Source organism: Neodiprion lecontei, chromosome 4 (assembly GCF_021901455.1).
Source record: "Neodiprion lecontei isolate iyNeoLeco1 chromosome 4, iyNeoLeco1.1, whole genome shotgun sequence".
Taxonomy (NCBI): Eukaryota; Metazoa; Arthropoda; class Insecta; order Hymenoptera; family Diprionidae; genus Neodiprion; species Neodiprion lecontei.
Window position 1 is genome coordinate 15,854,034 of NC_060263.1, and position 14,616 is coordinate 15,868,649.

At 37.3% G+C, this 14,616-nt stretch overlaps 2 protein-coding genes across 5 annotated transcripts; one reads left to right on the forward strand and one right to left on the reverse strand.

Moving 5' to 3' along the window:
- Nucleotides 1–1,528: 1,528 nt before the first annotated feature.
- On the forward strand, nt 1,529–4,304 carry LOC107218871 (ragulator complex protein LAMTOR1). Of its 4 annotated transcripts, none has more exons than XM_046738651.1 (5): nt 1,534–1,770; nt 2,442–2,518; nt 2,639–2,728; nt 3,226–3,424; nt 3,513–4,304. In XM_046738651.1, the coding sequence occupies exons 1-5, from the start codon at nt 1,720–1,722 to the stop codon at nt 3,600–3,602; spliced, it is 507 nt and encodes a 168-aa protein (XP_046594607.1). In that variant the 5' UTR covers nt 1,534–1,719; the 3' UTR covers nt 3,603–4,304. The 4 variants fall into 4 exon arrangements, with proteins under 4 accessions (XP_046594608.1, XP_046594609.1, XP_046594607.1 ...); XM_015656901.2 differs by having other exon boundaries at nt 1,537–1,759; XM_046738652.1 differs by lacking the exon at nt 2,639–2,728 and having other exon boundaries at nt 1,529–1,770.
- Nucleotides 4,305–5,195: 891 nt separating this feature from the next.
- On the reverse strand, nt 5,196–6,729 carry LOC107218870 (protein YIPF1). The gene is made up of 4 exons (XM_015656900.2): nt 6,387–6,729; nt 5,894–6,279; nt 5,629–5,809; nt 5,196–5,514 (listed from the first exon to the last, which is right to left on the reverse strand). Exons 1-4 carry the CDS (start codon nt 6,589–6,591, stop codon nt 5,333–5,335), a joined length of 954 nt encoding a protein of 317 aa, XP_015512386.2. The 5' UTR covers nt 6,592–6,729; the 3' UTR covers nt 5,196–5,332.
- Between the last annotated feature and the right edge of the window lie 7,887 nt (nt 6,730–14,616).

A 14,616-nucleotide genomic window follows, 5' to 3' on the forward strand; every position in this document is an offset into this window, starting at 1 on the left:
CGGGATTTTCTCAACTTTTCAATCTCACGATGACGACTGTATGTTATCAACGTTTTGCACGTGATAGTTGTTTGTTTTCAAGAACTTCTCTTACGTGCGTTGTTAGTTGCTTGGTTGATAATACGTGAAACTACTATACCTCCAAACCCGGTCAAACTCAGCAAACTGTTACGAAAAATAACTCGTTATCAGTCTTTACATATCCTCAGTCAACGTTCCCTATGAAACATCTAAAAATGATCAATAAACATCAGTACATACATATAAATGAGAAGCAGCTTTTGGTTATATGCGCTAGGGCTAGATTAACGTCTGGGACTACTGCCTAACTACAATTGTTTCAATTTTCACGAATCAACGATCCACTATCAGATGTCGAAACTTCACTATCCAACACCACCAAACGATCAACAAACGATTGCCAGCATGGGTAATTGCATTTCAATGCAATTTACAGTTAACGAGGAGTTGTCGTAAGTTAGACGTTCTGGGATTGAACAAACTCCCGGAATTGGTGCCTAACTAGAGTCGTCTTATTTATTTTATTTTTTTTGACTGGCTTAGGGGAGGGCTATGTTTTTCAATTTTTTCAGGTAATTGGAGGACTATTGAATGTTGGAGAAACGCTAATAAACACCAACATACGACGAACAAACGATTCTGCACAAGCAAAATTCAAATAAATCCCAAAATACAACTGTGAGGGGTTAATGTCACTGAACTCCCTAGCCGGTGTTGTTCTAATAATAACAACGTAATTATTAACTATGGGTATGTTTCGATATACACTGCGAGCACTGTAAGGTGTGTCGTCAATTTAGTATACTGCGAAGCCGTTCCTGTATAGTTAGCTATACTGGTTACTGCTTAAAACGTGCTTAAAACGGAACGCAGTACAGTATACTGTGATCAACATTTTTTGGCGTTACTTTCATTTCATACATAATATTTGTTTCACATTGTAATAAACACAATTTATTCAAATTTTCCATTTTTGTTTTTAACGGCCGATATTTTTAAATGACAATATTCAATAATAATAATTATCAATAGTGGAAGCTGTTAAATTTCTGAACGCTGTTGATCACGTGATCAAAGCACTGAGAGCACCTTACCTCGAAAGCACCAGTGTTCACAGTAGAAAAATGGCAACGATTTATGACGTCATATATTTCCCTAGGATTTCCTAGAATTTCTCCCCAGTAAGAGCACTGAACAGTGCTCGCAGTGTATATCGGAACATACCACTGATATGAACATACCCTATCAAGGCCGTGTTCGTAAATTGACTGACGGTACTGAAAATTCCCTAGGACAGAGTCGGAGCTATTTACGAACTTGGAAGCGCAAAAGAGATGAAAGATTGCTGACAGTACTGTCAGTCAATTTTCGAACACGGCCCAAACCTCGGGTACTCACTACAGAGAGAAACCTATCAAACACAAACGATCACAGATTACTTTTCGAGGTACTGGTCTAGACTATTTTGTATTACCAGGTTTTAGTGGGGGCGAAACTGGTCATCGGTACGACGACGTCGGCAATCTGAACGATTATAAAAACATTGAAGTTACTGACAAATGCGTAATTGGTTACGTGTTGTTGCACAACAATGATAGAATATTTGTTCATATAATTATACGAAGTCATAAAAAATATACTTGACACAGTTTAGACTTATTATTTACATAAAGTGGTTGAAACAACAGTCACTATGGGATGTTGCCCAAGCCTTTGCAAAGAAGACAATGGGCCGCAGGTATGTCAGATGTAAAGTACTTGGACTAATCCTTGCCTTTTATTTTGAGTTTATTTCTTCTCCTTTGCTCATCATTCTCACGTCTACTACTTTAGAATTGATACGTGAGTTTCAGTAAAGACACTTATCAAACTAGTCTCGATCATCATCAATCGTAAAGGTACAAATTTTGTGTAGGCATTTCGTCGCCACGATTGTATTTTTATTTATACGCTGTATTTTTCCATTGACATAAACGACTTTGACAGCTCTGAAATGTTAATTTGATGCCACTTCTCGTTCGGCGAAAAAATAACCATTTAACATTCCATTTTTGCATATCTACAATGACGCACATCATCTAGGAGATGAAAAATATAAAAATTATAGTAACAAGTAAAGCCACGGACACACGAACGATTTCCAAGTGCGATGTCATCATTATTATTAACTACAATATCTGGCGAGTTTACCATTATTTCTGCCCCCCTGTGGTATTTTTATTTACCTTATTTCGCGATAACCTACCCAGATAACTTTGATCTACTGATACTGCTGTAATAATTATCATTTATTGAAACTCATTAATTGACTTGAAATGCTTTCACCAACATTTCTCTCACAACAGTAGATTAAGACTGAGTAGACTAATTACTTCTAAGTTCCTAACCTGTATCTTAATTCGACTGACTTGTATTTTCAGGGTGACGCAGCTAACGAGAGAACACGTTTGCTGGTAAATCCGGTCAGCAATACACCAAATATCCCAACAGCTCACAGGTGATTGATCAGACTTTAAAGCATGCGTAAAAAGTATTTGTGTTCCATTCTTTTTATTATAGTGACTGTCACTTATATAATATCAAATGCTTTTTTGCTTCTTATTTTATTACTTTCCAGTGACGATTATGTTAATCCATATGCGAACCCTGTCCCAAAGAAGACTGATGAACAAAGCGCACTGAACCGAATCTTGCAGGAAACTGCCGCGTGAGTATTTTTTATTTATTTTTTTTTTGAATTTGTATCCTATTTATTTTGCTGTTTACGAAACTTGAGCTATACCTTCTTAGTTCTCTGCATCGAATGCATGCTGCTGCTGCACGTTGGCTTAGTACCAAGTTTATATTTAAATTGTCTCTAGGACAAGCTTACTATACCTTTGAGTAATGCTTTAGAATTTCACGATTTCTGTTTTTCTTTGTGCATTTCAAGTTCTGTTTTATACTAACATAGCATGGTAGCCTAGCTTCTACAGATTGAGCCTCGGAATTGGCTTCTCCATCAACTTTTCAACTCGAGGTTTAATAATTTTCTAAATTATACCTATTTTGTAAATACTTTGCTGACCGTTAATTTAATTCTCTGTAACTTGTTTGAAGCAGTAAAAATAACAGACAAATGTTATAAGAATCATTTGACAAAGTTACATTCAATAAAAAATTCGGCTCGATTTTGCCACCTCTAATTTTCATCTCCTTTATCAGCAATGTGATCGATGTCGGTGCTCTCGACTCGCACAATTTGGAACAGCACGAATACATGGATAGGTCAAAAGCATATGCCAAAAGAATAGAAGTTATCGGTGTTCAAATACCTGACCATCCGCCATGTCTATTAAAAGATATACCAGCGCCCGAAAGAGTATTGGCTGGGGAAGGGCTGCCCCAACAGGATCGAGAAATGGTAAATAATAACTTCCACTAATATGAAATAGAAATGATGAAGTAGTGAAATTTCTATGATTTCATTGCTTATCTAAATATTTTCACAGGTTACAGATATGATGAACAGTGCGGTAACCGCGTTGAGCGAGATACAGGTGGAACATAAAGAAGATTTAGTCGTACCCTTCCTGTCGTGACTGCATTTCAATCAGATGGAAGCTTGAGCCTAAAATTTTAATATGTCTAATGACATTTATAACAGCTGTAAGAAGAAAATCAAATTTTCTACTCGTTAAGACATTTAATTCTTGTTACAGATCAAAGGTATAGATACTCTACTTGTTCGCCACAAAATCTTTATTGCAATTCAATTTTGAGCTTTATACTTAGCAGCAATGGAAACATATATTAATTTAGGTCATGCTATTCTATGCTTGTCAGAAACTCTCGATACTAGATATATCCCCCAATTTTTATTATTAACTGGTTCTAACTTTTTTTTTTTCATTTTTTTTAGTGTATCACCGTTGCATTGCTAAATATTGTTTATCGTGTAATCACTCGCGAATCGATTCTATGAAAACCGTAGTTTTAAATGATTGTAAATAACGGTTTTCTCTCGTAACGTTTTAAAGTATTACTCGGACGTGTTAATAAACCAGCGTTATGAAATTCTTTTGAACTATGTTTAAAAATCCCACTTTTTGTGGATGACAAGGTTGCATATTATGCTTATCATATTGTACAAATCGGCTGACGGGAACAGTGAGACGCTAGCGCAGGCTTGATTGGACAATGTATTTTGTTGAATGACAAATACAAAATGTTGAATACCCATGGCGTTAAAAAAAGGCTTTTCATGTGAATATGATGTAATAAAAAATATGTTTCATTTGTAATACAAATGGTATCTTTGTTCATTAACAATAGTTCGAGGTTTTAGGGTAGCGTCAAACTACCTATAGATATAAAGAATTCGCTTGCAGTTGCGTTAACATAAATAAATAAATAAATAAATAAATAAATATGAGAAGTTATCAGAAGAGGATAACAAGACGACTACTCACTAGGGTGGTTGAAAAAAATAAAATTTTATTCGCTTTTACCCCCTTCTAATGTTGGTGTTTGATAGAAAAAAAGATCTCGAAAGATTAGCTCTTGAGCTCAGTCTAACAGGTCACTACTTTAATTTTAATTTCCCTTTCATTCAACATGAGAAAATTTCACTTTTCGTTAAAAATTAAAATATTCGTAAACTATTCAATATTTTTGAAATCCATGCATAGATAGAATCTTGAAGGTGATTCTCTTTGCGGTAAAAATTGGTAGTTTTCAGATGACTGTAATGTGAATTCTAATGATGATGACTATGATATGTTATAGCGGTTTGAAAAGCTCGTAAAATCAGCTGCAACGATCTATACATGAATTTAAAAAATATCGAATAGTTTACGAGTATTATAACTTTTAACGAAGAGTGTAATTTTCCCATGTTAAGTAAATGGGAAATAAAAATTAATATAGCGACCTGTTGAGATTTGACTTCGGTATCTCATCTTTTGGGAGGGTTTTTTTATATCATAAACTAACATTTGAGCAGGTACGAGCGGGAAAAAATAACTTTCTTTTAACCACCCAACTACTGACATTCGATTTTTTGTCCAAACACGTTTATATATTACTATCATATATATACAACTAATCAGGAATATACATATACAATATTAGTAGCTGATTTATTTATCAATACCACTTATTTAAATTGAACAGCGAATAATTACTTGACATGGTATTAATATGTAATATAAGGGCAATCAATTTTTTTTTTTTTTTTTTGAAATTAGCTTCATCGATGTACTCAATGAGACGTTTATCATACAATCTTGTGTGTAATTGACAATTGAATTAAGTATAGTTTAAAGCTAGTCTAAGTTGGTGACGAACTGTTATTCACTGCTTTAACAACTGACGCAACTGTTGTTACAACTTCGATAATTTGGCTGGCACTAGGAGTAGATCGTGGATTGTGGAAAAAGTACATCTTGAAACCAGCAGCAAGTAAGAAATGCATTCCTAGGATTGCTATGGCATAAATAGCTTTGTGCTTACCTGAAAACGAACAAAATAAACTTTAAAATTCCACATCTACGATTGACTACAGCACAGAACAGTAATTCATTTCTCAAATATTGTTCTTAATGTAATCCATAGCTTATCTTTTACCAGCTATAACTCGTGACAAAGAGCGCAACAACACTCCACCAGACATGAATGCAGCAATTGCGACAAGTGTCCATTGTAGCCAACCAATCTGTATAGTCCATAGAAAGGCGACGGGTATGTAAATGCTCAGGGAGTATCCATAGAGGCACAGGAGTTCCAGGATCCCAGGAGCAGTATTCGACTACAGCAAAGGAAAATGTTAGTTTTCAAGAAGTGAGTTGATGTTCAATTGTTTTGCGAATGATTTCACTTTTCTGAAATTCACCTCGATTAATTCGTTGTCATCTTCTCGCTTGCTGGTAGACCATTTCAGAGCGCCCCAAAGTGCAAGGGGTAACAGCCAGGCGTACATAAAAATGGCGGTAGCGGCATAAGAAACTATATGGAAATCGTACCGCCAGTGAAATCCCTGCGAATTTGCTGTCTGAAGGTAATTAGCCATATTCCCACTAATCGCTATGGCAAATATCAATGTGACACAGACCCAGAACGGGCCGTAAAGATCAGGCTTTGGCCGGATGTGGGATTCGAGATAATTCTCGCCCCCTCGCGGTATTATGGACCTGATTATCCTTTGCACAACGTCGTCAGTGTCGACATTGAAGAATTTCTGGTAGTATTCGATGCTCCAGAAATTGTGCTGCAGTTCTTCTGCGGAATTGGAAATTGTGTTTATTCTCTCGAGACAAGAAAAATTTTAAAGTAGGTTAACCTAGTTTTGCAGCAAAGAAAATAAAAGAAAAACTGTGAATACAGACGGTCATTTTTGTTCGGCATTCCTTGTAGGTCCTCGATCATTCCGATTCCCGTACTGTCATTCTGGATTCCGACGAAGCCCTGATTGTCGGGTGTATCAACATCCAGCTGAGCCTGTCCACCACCAGCGGAACGATTTATTGGTGAGTAATCTTGAAAAGATATAAATTGGGAATCCGACGATTTGTCGCCGTCCCCGTTCATCATCTTTGAATCGTTTACTGCACTTTCGTTCTACTTTCAAGTTCGATTTTGACAACCCGTACACGTTGCACCTTATTTTACTACTATTTCTCCAATCCCCGTGAACAAATCTCTGTTTACCTTAGAGCATATACTACTGGAGGTAGCCACCCGTGCCGTCAGCCTCGCAAAAACTGCAGCCAAAATGATAAGAGAGAGAAGATATACTCGTTACAGCCTGTCCCTCTCTCTCTGCATATGATTGGCTGAGAAGAAGCGTGTCGGCCAACCAGATGTAGGGCAAGAGAGACAGGTTGTAATGAGTATATCTACTCCTCTCTCACTCCGCCACACTTTCTGTGCACGCGTGGTAGAATTCTCTTTGGCTACCACCAGTGTTATGTGCTCCAAGATGTTTACTGACATGCGGAAAAATTGCCAAATATCGCCAACCACAGGTATTATTTTGAACAAGGTGTAACGTCCGACCGGAACGTCCGTATGTTTTATCGATTATTATTACTGCATGTTACTTTTATCAACTAACCAAACTCGAAGTACGAGAATCTTGTAACCATAAGAAATTAAAACAACTGTCTAACTATTTGGAATATCCCTAGATGGAAATAACTATGAAATTCACTAGCCGAGGCTTAAAAACCATGTTACGAGATCTTCGTACTACAGAGAACTATAATACTATTATGCGTTATTATATATCACTATCATATTAACACTATAATTAACTAACACAATTATACCCAACTATTATATAGCACTCAACAATGCCATTTAGGCATTCGGAGCTGAGAGCTATACTATAAGCAACATACGCTTTACTATATAGCCTGGAGTATAGAAGACTGTAAAACCATAGATAAATGCATAACCAATATAATGTAAAGATAGCACTGCTGCAACCCATAAAACCAGAGGCTGCAAAACCATCAAACCGTGAATGCTAATTACCCAGCATGAACTATACCTTCTTCCGCAACGCCGTATTGTAGGCAACACGCGCAACGTTTTGAAGGCAATGCAGATCTCCAATGTGGAGCCATACAGGGCCTTACCTAGAGAATACATTAGGAAACTTACCGACGAAACGAAAACGTTCTAGAAGCTTCCAAGCCGATTTATATCAATATAAGAATTAACAACCACAGAAGGGAATCATATACAAAAGCACACATGTAAACCTGCTCTAAAGCTATGAATCATCAAATTACTAAGTACCCTAAATCTGTTAAGATAGTTATAACACAAACAACTAAAGATATTCGCAGCAGCGTGATTCTAATAATGTTAAACAAATAACAAACTATGTTCATAAACAATTGCTATTGCACTCCAGGTTAACAACGACAGTAGTCGACTTTAATACATATGCAATTCTATATAGATACAACTATAAAACTAACAACGACAGTAGTCGACTATAATACATATACAATTCTATATAGATATAACTATAAAACTAACAAACGACAAGGTAACCAAAATGAAATATGGGCTTTGTAACGAGCAAGATAGCAAAAACATTAAGAGGCAGACAGGTAGTTAAGTGGCTGAGGCGCGCCAGAAAGGGGGCTGGCGCCACAAAGGGGGCTGGCGCCACAAAGGGGGCTGGCGACACAACGAAAAGCTCACGCAGTTCGGAGAACTACGGAACCAAGTCCACGCACCTACACCACCGCACCAAGCAGCGATATACCATACGTAAAAACCTACAATATAGTAATAGCTAAAGAACTAAGATCACAGGCGTGCATGCGGCGAAGATGTCGTGCCCTAATTAGAATTCCTAGAAAAGAGGGGAGGTGCGCAAAGGCGACCAAAAAACTAGAGAGGGGGATCGTTCTGCGCAACGATCGACCCCTATAAAAACGGCGACCGATCACTCGATCGCTCTCTTGTGTTTCTACCTCCAGATTCGTCATCTAGTTCCGGTACAGTCTCGCGGTAAAATCCTTTAGCCTTTTGCATTAAAACTTTCATACAACGTTACTCTGCCCAAAAGTTCAGCGAGCTTCAACTCCATTTTTACTAAGTCTAAGATCTTACACTGTGTAACTCTGCGTTTGTGACTTTTAAATATCAAACTTATAAAATAAACCAAGTTAGTCAAAATATCCAAATATATTAAAGTCAGTTATTCCACTAAAACCTCTCACCAATCTACAAGTCATCGCATCCAGAATACTCTCAAAAAGGTAAGCCAAATTAAATCTTTTATCCAACAATTTCTCCCTCTTCGGTTCGTTCGACTAGAGCGACAGAATGCCCGTTGTCCGGTGTATTTCAATACTTAATCGGTAATTGGTGACCCAAACTACTGATGTGAGTCTGGCTGTAACTGTGTGTGAATGTTTCCGGTGTCTAACATCTGGAGATTTCCACTAGGTACCGTTCCGACGTCACATATCAAAAATTTTCTGGTGCATCGGCCGGGAAACCAAACGTTATAATCGCGAAAAACTTTTTGTGACGCGAGTAGCGACCGACGGACGGCGGAATTTTTGCGCGCTACCGACACGAACTGAAGATCACCCTAATCTCGCTCGATTTAATAAAATGACTAAACAAACTCGAATTTTAATACCCGTTAACTCGCCAAAATCCTAAAAATCAATGAGTAAATCAAGAATTTTTCTATCCGCTCTGGAAATTTCCCATTCAAATATTTCTTCGATATCGCAACCACTGGGACCTTGTATCACTGAGATCCCTCGTTTTCATCGAAATACTCTGTCGAACCAAGTTTTCAACCTTTCATCGAAACCTCTGACAAATACCCTTTGTTCTCATAACGAATGCTCCCAAAATCGAACGAAATAAACGGAGGAAAACGCGGAACCATAGCGAAGCTTTGGGAACAATATACTCAGCCGATTATATTAAGCGATCCGCACGAAATCCCGGACTCTGTAAAGGAGCCTTATCTCAATAAACCGCAGAATTCTAACCACACCATCAGAACTTCTGAAGATATTTGCTATTGCAAGGGAAATACAGAAGAACGAATAAAAGAAAGAAATAAGCTGTTCGAACCCCCAACGCGACCTAGAACGATTAGCGAAGAAGACGCAAGGATTAGGAAAAAGGCGAAAATTATTTCTAAATACCTCCCGTTCAAACTTCCAACGATTCCTACCTCCTTTTTCTCCGACACGGGATCTAAAATTGAAAATAAACCTTATTAACAAAAGATTGTGCAATCCCAATATTAAATGGGAAAGGAAGACCCTCCTGCCGATAAAAAACGCACAGCCGTAGTACATAGTCCGCCTTCAGACCGACGACTCAGATCACAAGTTAGTACGCAGGGCACCCAATTATTCGAAGGACAATTAGAAAATTTAGAGGAGACGAACGCGTCGGGAACCTCAGGTCTAAATCCTGAACAGTCGCAAATCTCCAGCCAAAACTCTAATTCAACGAATAAAAATTCTCCGGAGAACTCGAGAAAAACAGAAAAACCCACTCAAATACTTATTCAAACGCCTGATTCGGAAAACCAATCCCAAACACATATTAAGATTCCTCAGGAATTTAAAATGGTGAGCGAACCCGTTGCAAGTACAGGCGCAACCGCCTTACCAGCACCGACTTATCATTATATCTCAATTAAGGATGCCTTAGAGGCAGTCCCGGTGTTTGACGGCAATCCGTCCCAGGTTAGAAGTTTTGTGCAGGGATGCAAGGATGCACGCGAAATGGTCCCGCCTCAAGTCGAATTAAGCCTCGCGCGAATAATACGTAATAAAATCAAGGGAGTAGCTCGACGTGTGATCGAGAACGAACGGTTCGATACCGTAGACGAATTAACCGCGCGAATAAATGAGCTTTATGGACCAGCGAAATCCGTTAATCTGTGTCAGGGTGAACTAGGGAAAATTTTCCAAAGACAGAATGAAGACGTCGTGACGTACGCCTCGAGGGTACGCGAAGCGATGGAAAATATAAGACAGGCATTCTTGCAAGAACAACGTACGGACGATTTCGAAATTTTTACGCGAAATACCGAAGCGGACGGCAAAGCCGCTTTTCTGCGCGGATTAAGACCTGAAATCGACGGAAAAATCCCCACAATACCCGGTACTCTGAAAGAACTGGTCGACGCGGCGATGAAAATAGAAAAACAGGAGAAAATTAAAATCCAACTTAGACGAGGAGATCAACCTAGCACAATTCAGGACGCTACGATAAATTACGCGATGTTTCAACCATATAATTGCGTTGTGTGTGGAGCAAACGACCACAATAAATACGATTGCCAATATAATTCAGATAAAAGCTATTACGACCACCGTAAACCTCGGAATCAGACTTATGTTATCCAAGGTAATCGAGCAGACTATCGGAATAATTATAACACAAGAGACACTTATTCGGATCCCCGACGTAACTCGAACACCTACCAACTTCAAAATAATACTAACTCGAGAAATCAATTTCCGAAGCATCAAATAAATTACCAACCGCAGCCCGGTTACGATCCAAGAGAAAATCGTCCCAATCGGCAACAGGGACTTCCGAATTTTAGTAACCACGACAATTACAGTAATCAAAGGTCGAATTCCCCTAATCAACAAGGTTATCCCAGAAATAATCAATATCGCGAAAATCGCTATCAAGGGAACAATCAATACCGCGGAAACATTTATCCCAGCAATAACTCGTACCGTGAAAGAACTTATTCAAGGGACCCTAGCCCGCAGAGGTCACAACCAAATTTCAGACAGGGAAACCAGCGTCCAAATCAGTACGACGATAATCAAATAATTAGACAAACGCGTTATACTCCGCAAACGAATTATCAGCCCTACAATTCGAACCGACCTGACGAATACCAGACAGAACAACCACGCGAACACTGTCGATATTGCAGAAACTACGGTCACTTAATCAGCGAATGCCCAATTAAACAGCGAAATGATAGATCAAATCAAATGCCGCGAGAAAATCGAGTCTCATTTTCGGGAAACGGGGAGAGCCTGCCGAACGACGGTGCGACCTCGGAGGCTCTCAAAATACCCAACCGCACCTTATCTATTATACAGGGCGTACCGATAGAAAACTAGTGACGTTGGCTAAAAGCGATATGGAACAAATAATTATAGATCCACCTCAAAATTCCGATGACAAATCAATCAATACGATCATAAATCCAGAAAGTATAATCCCCACGATCAAATTAGAAGCGAGCGAATTACAAAATCCGAGTACTTTCATGTTGGATACAGGCTCCGACTTGAACATTATAAAAAATAACTGTGTAAGGTCAGAAATTGAAATAAACGAACAAAAGAAATTTAATCTTAGCGGAATAGTCCCCGCGTGCGTAGAAACTATGGGAGAAGTTCCCATAAACGTAATAGGAACCGAAGCTCAATTCCATATAGTTCCGGAAAATTTACCAATCCCACAGGACGGAATAATAGGATCCCAGTTCTTCAACGAAAATCGAGCTCAGATAAATTTTGATAAAGGCACATTAGAATTCGGTAACGTACAAATCCCATTTCTAAACCGGCAGGAAAAAACGACTCCGTATAGAGCGCAGACTGGCAACTGCGACAAACTCGCGGAGACCGAACTAGGCACCGAGGTTTTACCGCTCCTGGATGTAGAATCTAACGGGTGTCTCGGTTATACAAAATCCGATTTAACGACGGAAATTTCCGAACCTCTTAAAGGAAAGGAAAAGGTCGAAAATCCGGAAGATGTTATCGTAATTCCATCGAGGACACGGCTTGGCATCCGTATCAATCTCGAAAAAACTGAGTTGACCGAAGGGTACGTACCTCTGATAGACGCAGGTGACAACGTCTACATAGGGAACGCGTTAGTGACAAACCGAGATGATAAAGCGTACCTTTATGCAATTAATACGTCAGACTCGGAAGTAAGACTGAGGATTCCACCGCAAATCCTGGAAGAAATGAGTGAAACAGGGGACTCCTTAGAATCAGATACCCAAAACTTTAAAATCAAAAGTGAGAATGCAAAAGAAATCGTTAATTATAAGAATATACCCACAAAATATCAAATATATCCCGACAAATGCATGAAATACGACAATGAATCCGATGAATCTACGAAATATTCCTATAAATCTATGAAAAATGATGACGAATCTGCGATAAATCTAAGTGAATACAATGAATCCGTGAAAAACGATAATAAATCTGCGAAATATTCCAATAAATCCATGAAAAGTAATGACGAATCTACGATAAATCAAAGTGAATCCAATGAATCTGTGAAAAACGATAATAAATCTATGAAATATTCCAATGAATCTGTGAAAAATGATAATAAATCTACGAAATATTCCAATAAATCGATGAAAAATAATGACGAAAACGCGATAAATCCAAATGAATCCAATGAATCTACGAAAAACGATAATAAATCTACGAAATATTCCAATAAATCGATGAAAAATAATGACGAAAATGCGATAAATCCAAATGAATCCAATGAATCTGTGAGAAACGATAATAAATCTACGAAATATTCCAATGAATCTGTGAAAAATGATAATAAATCTACGAAATATTCCAATAAATCGATGAAAAATAATGACGAATCTGCGATAAATCAAAGTAAACCCAACGAATTTGTGAAAAACGATAATAAATCTACGAAATATTCCAATGAATCCACGAAAAATGACGACGAATCTGCGATAAATCCAAGTGAATCCAATGAATCTGCGAGAAACGATAATAAATCTACGAAATATTCCTATAAATCTATGAAAAATAATGATGAATATGCGATAAATCCAATCGAATCCAATGAATCCGTGAGAAACGATAATGAATCTACGAAATATTCCAATAAATCTATGAAAAATAATGACGAATCTGCGATAAATCAAAATAAATCCAATGAATCTGTGAGAAATGGTAATAAGTCTACGAAATATTCCAATAAATCGATGAAAAATAATGACGAAAATGCGATAAATCAAAGTGAATCCAATGAATCTGTGAAAAATGATGATAAATCTACGAAAAATTCTAATAAATCCATGAAAAATGACGACGAATCTGCGATAAATCCAAGTGAATCCAATGAATCTGCGAGAAACGATAAACAATCTACGAAATATTCCAGTAAATCTATGAAAAATAATGACGAATCTGCGATAAATCTAAGTGAATACAATGAATCCGTGAAAAACGATAATAAATCTGCGAAATATTCCAATAAATCCATGAAAAGTAATGACGAATCTACGATAAATCAAAGTGAATCCAATGAATCTGTGAAAAACGATAATAAATCTATGAAATATTCCAATGAATCTGTGAAAAATGATAATAAATCTACGAAATATTCCAATAAATCGATGAAAAATAATGACGAAAACGCGATAAATCCAAATGAATCCAATGAATCTACGAAAAACGATAATAAATCTACGAAATATTCCAATAAATCGATGAAAAATAATGACGAAAATGCGATAAATCCAAATGAATCCAATGAATCTGTGAGAAACGATAATAAATCTACGAAATATTCCAATGAATCTGTGAAAAATGATAATAAATCTACGAAATATTCCAATAAATCGATGAAAAATAATGACGAATCTGCGATAAATCAAAGTAAATCCAACGAATTTGTGAAAAACGATAATAAATCTGCGAAATATTCCAATGAATCCACGAAAAATGACGACGAATCTGCGATAAATCCAAGTGAATCCAATGAATCTGCGAGAAACGATAATAAATCTACGAAATATTCCTATAAATCTATGAAAAATAATGATGAATATGCGATAAATCCAATCGAATCCAATGAATCCGTGAGAAACGATAATGAATCTACGAAATATTCCAATAAATCTATGAAAAATAATGACGAATCTGCGATAAATCAAAATAAATCCAATGAATCTGTGAGAAATGGTAATAAGTCTACGAAATATTCCAATAAATCGATGAAAAATAATGACGAAAATGCGATAAATCAAAGTGAATCCAATGAATCTGTGAAAAATGATGATAAATCTACGAAAAATTCTAA